Below are 8,060 nucleotides of genomic sequence, written 5' to 3' on the forward strand. Positions count from 1 at the left end.
AGGCACCTGGGAGAGGGAGGAGCCCTAATTCTACTGGGTGCCTTTGCATATCCCACCCTTTGGTTTTTATCTGCATAAACGAAACCCAAAAGCCAACCTCCACAGCCGGCCATTGTTTTCAAGTAGGACAGATTGGGTTATGCTACTCTGCACCTTGGTATAAGGAGAGGTCGGGATGCTTGGGTATGTGTGGGGGAGAAGCTCCCAAATCCAGGCGAGGTACCAGCTGGCAGTTCTCTGGCCTGTGTTATACAGGAGGTCAGGTGCTTATTTGGTCCCCACTAGCCTTGGAATCTTATATTAAGAAAAAAAAAAAAAAGGCAGAGAGGAGTTTTATAAAGCCACTAAGTTTGCAGCTGGTCTGGTAGCTTAATAAGTATGTGTGTAGAACTGCTTTCAGAACTGGCCCCCAATGAACCTTTTGTATCTCCCAACCAACCCCGCTCTGGGTATCAAGTGCACTCTGTACAGGGCCATGCTTAACGCATGCCAATGGCTGTAACTGGATTTTCATGCCACTGAAAGTTGGCTAATTGAAAGCCTGCAGGCCTCTTGCAAACAGGCACAGGCTGGCTGTTGGGAGGTCAAGCTTCCCTGCTTGGGAGGGCTCCCACTTCTGGAGGTGAGAGGGACCTCACCAGGGGCCATTCAACCCTTAGCTCCTCTGCTGACACCCCCTCCACCCCCACCCCCAACAAAGGCGCACCTCCAGCACTTCTCTGCAGCCTGTAGCTGACGTTGCTGGCCCCCCACACCAGCACGGGCAGCGGCTACAGAAAAGGCAGCTGGGGTCAGAGAGATGGGGCAGGGCACAGAATGTCCTTATCGCAGCAGCCTGAAGAGGTGCCGGGGAAGGGTCAGTGATGGAAAGCAGTCTCCATTCAGGGGGGAGGCCTATGTGAAATACACCCATGCTATGTGTTTAGGCCTGGGGGCGATGGGCACTGGGCAGCAGGGTGGGGCACCACAGTTGCCCTCCCCTACCCTTGACCTTTGCTAAAATGGGTAAGGACTATGTAACTAGACGTGTCTCTCCAGGGGTGAGGTGGGGCTGGTGGAGGGTTCACCGGCACGCCGTAGCAGGGGCTGCTGCCAGCGTGTGTGTGTGTGTGGGGGGGGGGTGACGTGGCTGGTTAGTGCTGATGCGCAGCCCCGGACCAGCCAATAGCGCGCAGTCGCTCCCCAGACAGTGGGCGTGGCTGGGTCGCGGCGGGAAAGGCGGCCCCTCTAGCCGGCACTTCCGCGTTCTCTGTGGCTGTGGAGGACCCAGGCGCTGCTGCAGACCCCCGAGTTCCCCCAACCCCCGGTGCCGCCAACCCTCGCAGCCCCGCCCCGGAGCGGCAGCGGGGGGTGAGCCCCGCCCACTGGGGGGGTCTGGGCTGGAGGGTCTGTCGTTTTGGCTGTCACAGTAGGTGGTCCTGTCGCCATGGTGACTGTCGCCATGGTATCAAGCCCTAGCAGTGGCATTGGGGGGCGTTGCTATGGCAGCGCTGGAGTGTGGCTGTCACCATGGCATCAGGCCCTAGCTGTTGCATTGGGGGTGTTGCCGTGGCAGCGCTAGGCTGTGGCTGCCTGTCACCATGGTATCAGGCTCTAGCTGTTGCATTGGGGGTGTTACTGTGGCAGCGCTGGGGTGTGGCTGTCACTGTGGCAGCAGTGGCTACATGGTGTCTCTGTTACCATGGCATCAGGCCCTAGCTGTTGCATTGGGGGTGTTGCCGTGGCAGCGCTGGGGTGTGGCTGTCACTGTAGCAGCAGTGGCTACATGGTGTCTCTGTTACCATGGCATCAGGTGACAGGTACCGTGGTACCTGTTGCCGTTGCATCAGGTGACTCCAGGGCCTGGTCCAGTGCAGCCAAGCTGGTGCCCCCGATCCTGCTCCTCCTACATGCGCCCTGAATTCCCAAGCCGAGGCCAAGGCCCATGCCTTAACCCCTGCTGTGCTGCTTCACTCGGCTTGGCCTCTCCCCTCGCCGAGCCCGATGTAACGTCTGTCTGTTTGTGTTCCCCACAGCCCAGCGAATCTCCCCCAGATCTTGTCCTGTGTGAGCCCCTCGGCCTGGGGCTGAAGGATGAACTCTAAGTATGTGCTACTGGGGTGCCTGTACTTCGTCCAAGGGATGCCATATGGGCTACAGTCTGGCCTGCTGCCCATCTATCTCCGCAGCGTGGGCCTCTCCTTCACCAAGATCAGCTTGGCCAAAATGCTCTACCTGCCCTGGGTCCTCAAGATGCTGTGGGCTCCTTTAGTGGATCAGTACCACACCAAGCAGACCTGGCTGGTGCTCAGCATGTCTGGACTAGTGCTGGCCTGCCTAGCATGTGCCACTATGTCGCCAGAGACCAACTTCCTGCCCGTTGCTATCATGCTGCTGCTCATGAACTTCTTTGCTTCTGTCCAGGACATCGCGGTGGACGGAGTAGCCGTTCGGCTCCTGGGGCAGGACGAGATCGGGTACGGCAACACCATCCAAGTGGTGGCTTACAAACTGGGTTCTGTGCTGGCGGGAGGAGGCCTTCTGACCTTGATGCACCTGTTGGGCTGGGGGGTTCTCTTCTTGCTTCTGGCCATCATTTATCTTCTGGCCATACTGTATGTGTGGAGCGCTCCGGTACTGCAGCTCACACTGGGACGGACTTCCCAGGATGGCCAGCCCCGGGCAAGAACCTTCAACCCTTGGAGAATTCTCCAGGAGCTTTTCCATGTGCCGGGCACCCTTTGGACCGCTGGCTTTGTCCTCCTCTACAAGCTTGGTGAGTGCCTGCCCGGTGGGGTGGAGGTGGTGGGGTTCCTCTCAGGAAAGAAGTGTTTAGAGTGGAGCACTCAGGAGGGCTGCTGGTGGAAAGGAGCTATTGGATGTAACAGCTGTAAATCTAGACAGGGTCACCTGCCAGGGCTGGGTTAGGGATTGAGCAGAGCCATTAAAGTTCCCTGTTGTGCTGTTGGACACGCCTGCATGCAGGGAAGAGTTTGATAGAGCATGGACTTGGCTGTGGCTCACCTGATTGTGTCCTTTCCCCTTGCAGGTGAGCAAGGCGCCACCACCATGTTCCCACTCTTCCTGCTGGACCATGGATTCTCCACCCAGCAACTTGGCTTCTGGAACGGGGTGGTAGCCATGGTCTTCTCCATCACAGGTTCCTCGCTGGGTGGCCAGCTGATGTCCAAGCACAGGTTAAGTGTAGAACGGGGCTCTGACGCCTCCCTTCTTGTATGGGGCGAAAGGGACTGGTTTGTAGGTGGGGTGGGAGAGGCGTGTGTGGTAGGGGTGGGCATGAGATGCCTGGTGCTGTTTTGATTGCTCTTGGGCCCAGCTGCTGTGTCTGATTCATGATTCTTCCTCTCAATCAAATGGGGAGGAATCAAACACAACCCTTCCCCTTCTGTTCTGCTTGCAGTGTCCTGCCGCACTCGCTTCCTTAACCATTTCTGCACTGGGTTTGTGACTTCTTTCCAGGTGGCCACTGTCTCTGCTGAAGGCTCTGTTACTGCTCCGCTTCTGCAGCCTGAACTTGCAGACCTTTTTGGTCTTCATCTACGATGATGGAGTGTCTCTCTTCAAAGGTGAGCACCCCCCGCTGAGCAGAAGAGGGCTCCTCGTTGATATGGGGTGAAGGGAAAGAGGACAGAGAGGCAGTGCAGGGCTGGTCAGAAATTTTCCCTCAGAACTGTGTTTTGAGGGAAAACTGGGTTTTCAACTATAGAATAATTTGGGCAACAGGTTTCTGATTTCCATGGAAAATTTTGAATTAGTCAAACCAAACTCACCAGAACATTTCAGTTTGGATCCACTTCATGGCTGAACTATATCCTCCATGATGCAGCATGTCCAGGGACTCTTGTGATGCACCCTGTCCTCCCTCCAAGAGGGAAGACCATGGTGCATCTTGGGAGATGTATCAGAGGGGTACCCGTGTTAGTCTGGATCTGTAAAAGCAGCAAAGAGTCTTGTGGCACCTTATAGACTAACAGACGTTTTGGAGCATGAGTTGGGAGATGTAGTTCGATATGGAAGCCCAGCCTATAGAGGAGAATGGGAGTGTGCGGCACCTGAACTACATCTCCCAGGTGGCATTTTGACAGCATTTCCAAATGGAAATATTTTAGTTTGGGGCTAAAATATTTTACCAGAAAATTGAACTTTTCTATGAAATTTAGATGAAAACAATTTAGTTTTTTCACAGAAGTTTTCATGTTGGGGGGACCCCTGTTTTCTGCCCAGCTCTTTCTGAGAGGTCCAGTGACTTGCACATGGCCCCAGTGAGTGTCAGCGACAGAACTGGGAGCAGAACTTTGGAGAAGCTGCTCTTGGGCCATGCCTCTCTCCAGCCCTGAACGTATCACCTGCATTACTCCCTTGTTGCCATGTCCTGCTGTATGTGTAGGGGCTGCGATCCTGAGTATCTGTGTCCAGCACTTCATTGGAGGGCTGATCACCACCCTGGCTTTCAGCACCATGATGCAGTGCACGCAGAGGGCGGATGGCAGCATACAGGTACCTCTGGAAATGCGGCCCAAGGGGGACTAGAATCAATGGGCACTTCAGCCATCTGCCTCCCTGTCTGCAAACTGGGGATGTTAATGTAGTATCCCCCAGTGTCAGCGGGCTGCTGAGACGGTTCACTCCTCTGTATTAGTGAAGAGCCCTGAGATCTGGGTCTCTGTATGGCCCTCCCAGACGTGAATGCTCCCCGAGGGAAGCATTATCTGCACTGGGCAGATGGGGAACTCAGGCACAGAAAAGGGAGCTGAGTTGCCCAAAGTCACAGGCCACCCTGCAGCCTTGGAGATGAGGCTTGGCTCCAACCTGCTGAAGGGAATGACAGTTGGGGCCCTTTCCTGCAGCCTTCGGCTGGGCAGGGTTTAGGCACTGTCTGGGCTGCCTGGGTCTCTCTGTTTGACAGTGTATGTGGGTCTCTCTGTGTTTGTCACCCCTCATGCTGGTGCGTGTCTGCCCTTTGCAGGCCACTCATTACAGTTTCCTGGCCACCCTGGAAGTGCTGGGCAAGCTGGCATTCAGCACCTTTGTCGGGAGCATCGTGGACTGGCTGGGCTTTGCATCCAGCTTCTGCTGCTTCCTCTTCCTCTCCTTCACCTCTGTGCTCTACGTCCTGAATATGCCTCCTGGCGGGAGCTAAGGAGACGTGCCCGGCCTCTCCAGGGATTCACTGTGGGTGGGCCGTGGGCCAGGCTTAAGGGATGGACGGCTGAGAATCTCCCTGGCTGGACTTGCAGAGGCCTTGAGTAGGCATATTAATTTGCACTCCTGGTGGACATTGGAGGAGCCCAAAAATGCCTGTGAAAATGAAACATCGCAGGGCCAAATGCTAAGACCCTGAGCGCCTGCACCTCCTGCTGGAGCCCTCAGGAATTGCAGGGGCTCAGCCTTTCCCTATGAGTGTCTCCGCAGCTGTAACCAACGTCTAAGTAAGATCTTCTCCTCTCCCACCCCCAGTATGGCCTACACTCCTGGCTTTCACCAGAGCTGCCTTAGGGAGCCAGGTCCCGTCTGTGCCGAGCCAGGGGTCCTGCGCTCACACTCCAGCCTCTAGGATCTGAAATTAAAACGTTTGTTTATTGAATGTGTCTCCTTCTCCTGCCCTGCACCACACTCAGGCCTGCCCCCGCTGAGAGAGTCGGTGTCCAGGCTGGGCCCTGGGAAGGGAGGAGCAGGGCTGTCGGATACCAGGGCCAAGCCGTTACAAGGCTCTTGTCCGTCTCGTCCCAGCTCCAGGGTTTGATGTTCTTGTTAATGGTTAGACTGGTGCAAGCTGCCCCCAGCCACATTGCAGAGTGCTCAGCTCGGGCTCAGCCGGGCTGCTGTTGCAGAGCCCTGTGTCTGCATAGTGCAGTCCCGAGCCAGCAGGCAGGTCAGTCTCCCAGCAACTCAGGCCCCGAGTGCTGTCTCAGGATTCAGAGGAGAAGCACGTGACCAAGTGTGTCCAGGGAACGCCTGACGCGTTGCTAGGAGGCGTTTTCTCCCCTATTAGAATAGTTACAGTATCATGGTTAGCGTGAGGGTTACAAAAAGAAAACTACCTGGGCCCTGGCTCTGCTGCAGCCTGACTAGGAGCACAGGCTGTGGCCGTATATATTTTTACTCCCCGCGATGTTTGTTCACGCACAGTCACGTTTGCCCGGTGCTGCCGGGTGCACTTCCAGAACACGAAGAATGGCTAAACTTAAACCATGAAATACAAAGTTAAGGTCCCTGCCCCCGCAACTGTAACCCGGCTCTCTCTGAGTGATGCCCCACCATGCCAATAGCACACAAACTAGTGCTGGTTTTAAAGGGCTGGCTGACTCCACTGTTTCTAGCGTCGGTCGTTTCTGTCAGACCCGTCTTGTCAAGGAACAACAGCGGTTTGAGAGGGGTCAGTTCCTGGCCTTTATGTGAGTCCCTAGGGCGCCTTTCCTGATGCCATAATGCAGTTGCCTTTGCTGCCTTTGATCACACTTAGTGCCATTGTTCAGGAAATGGGGGAGTAGCAGGAGTCCTGCTCATATTACCCTAAAGCTGCTGCTTCCTGGAGCCTTTCATCCTCCTCTTATTTCATTAATGCTCTTGCCCTTGAATATAGTTGTAAAGTGGAACCGGATTGTAGAGCACTTTGAAATAGCTGCTGTCAGGGCAAAACTTCTAGGAAGAGCCTGTGAGGATACGACTGGGCACCACCCCCATTCTCAGAAAGCTGGCGAGGGCGGGCGTTGAGCTCACGGTGTATGGGCTAGAGAGAGACGCTCTGGCCTGGTGGTGAGGGCGCTCACATGGGTGGTGGAAGCAGAGGTGGATTAAGATTTATTGGGACCCTGGACACAAAGAACATTGGCCTCCTCCCAGCCCTCCCCCATCACCATGGGGCATCGCCTCCTGCTCTTCCACTCCCCCCCAGGCCCCGCTAGCTGGCCGGGAGCCAGGGCCGTGTTAAGAGCTTCCCCAGGGAGCCCTGGACCCTCCATCTGCCTGGGGCGGTGCACCCTGGTGGGCAGGAACTGCTCTTGGGCACCCTGGTCCCCCGTCCAGGGCAGGTGGAGGGACATGGCTCCCCACAGCTGCCTGGGCTTCCTGGGTGGCTTTTACCACAGCCTAGGACAGGGGTCCCCAAACTGTGGGGTGCACCCAGTGGGGGACACAGAGGAACATTGGGGGGGCGTGCAGTAGGGCCTGGGTCAGCCATTATGGGGGGTGGGGAGGCAGCACTGCCTTGCTCTGCCCCCAGCCCTGGCTCTGCTCCTGGTCATACCCCAACTGTCCCTCCAGCCCCGCTCCCGGCCATGGCCTCACTCCCAGCCCTCGACTGTGACCCCCGTCTTCCACTCCCAACTCTGGCCCCGGCTCCCGGAGCGAGGGGGACAGAAAAAGTAACACTACATCCTGTTTCAGCCCCGCACATCCCAACTTTTTTGCCAAAACTGGGCATGTGTCCCATTTGCTTGTCAACTGATCAGCGAAAATGCTCAATCTTGACAAAAGGGGCTCGGGGTTGCGGTGAGCAGTAGGGCTTGGGTCAGCTCTGCGTGGGGAGAAGGGGATTTGGGCAAGTGGCTGGCGCTGGCTCCCCGTGGGGATGGAGGGGGAATGGGAGAGGGAACTCACCAGCAGGACTATACTCTCGCTCTACACAGGCTCCATCCATCTTCTGGTCTGGCCGGGCTAGGGCCTCAGGGGAAGAGAGGAGCAGAGTATGGGGCCAGAGTGCCAGTGCTCCTGTGGGCCCCCCCAGTTGGCCTGGGCCCCTGGGCACAGGCCCCATTGGCCACCGTGGTAAGCCGCCACTGGGTGGAAGATGTAATTTCATGTCCTTACTCCAATGACCATTTATCCACAGTGGAACAGTTTCAACAGGAGACACTGAGGATACCCCACCTCAGAATATCCCAAACCTCAGGAGCTAGGAGATTCTGCAATGTGGGAGACCCAAGTGCAAATCCATTCTCCACATCAGGCAGAGAGGGGAATTGAACCGGGTCTCCCACATCTGAGGCGTGTGCCCTAACCACTGGCCTTAAATATATAAATAGGTGCTGGGGCCATCTGCTCCTTCATTCATTTGGTAA

At 56.3% G+C, this 8,060-nt stretch overlaps 1 protein-coding gene across 4 annotated transcripts; it reads left to right on the forward strand.

The window, feature by feature from the left end:
* The first annotated feature begins 1,187 nt into the window (after window positions 1-1,187).
* MFSD3 (major facilitator superfamily domain containing 3) lies at window positions 1,188-5,584 on the forward strand. Of its 4 annotated transcripts, none has more exons than XM_039525271.1 (6): window positions 1,190-1,408; window positions 2,016-2,755; window positions 3,029-3,176; window positions 3,460-3,566; window positions 4,388-4,497; window positions 4,967-5,584. In XM_039525271.1, the coding sequence occupies exons 2-6, from the start codon at window positions 2,074-2,076 to the stop codon at window positions 5,138-5,140; spliced, it is 1,221 nt and encodes a 406-aa protein (XP_039381205.1). In that variant the 5' UTR covers window positions 1,190-1,408; window positions 2,016-2,073; the 3' UTR covers window positions 5,141-5,584. The 4 variants fall into 4 exon arrangements, with proteins under 4 accessions (XP_039381207.1, XP_039381205.1, XP_039381204.1 ...); XM_039525270.1 differs by having other exon boundaries at window positions 1,190-1,350; XM_039525272.1 differs by lacking the exon at window positions 1,190-1,408 and adding an exon at window positions 1,563-1,583.
* Window positions 5,585-8,060: the final 2,476 nt, after the last annotated feature.

This window comes from Mauremys reevesii, linkage group 2 (assembly GCF_016161935.1).
Source record: "Mauremys reevesii isolate NIE-2019 linkage group 2, ASM1616193v1, whole genome shotgun sequence".
NCBI classification, from domain to species: Eukaryota; Metazoa; Chordata; order Testudines; family Geoemydidae; genus Mauremys; species Mauremys reevesii.

What these genes read in the sequence shown, in the direction of transcription:
- MFSD3 (XM_039525271.1), top strand. Translation starts at nt 2,074, where the DNA reads ATGAACTCTAAGTATGTGCTACTGGGGTGCCTGTACTTCGTCCAAGGG. An exon ending in CAGCTGATGTCCAAGCACAG is followed by an intron (nt 3,177 to 3,459) that starts GTTAAGTGTAGA and finishes ACTTCTTTCCAG; the next exon opens with GTGGCCACTGTCTCTGCTGA. An exon ending in GGGCGGATGGCAGCATACAG is followed by an intron (nt 4,498 to 4,966) that starts GTACCTCTGGAA and finishes TGCCCTTTGCAG; the next exon opens with GCCACTCATTACAGTTTCCT.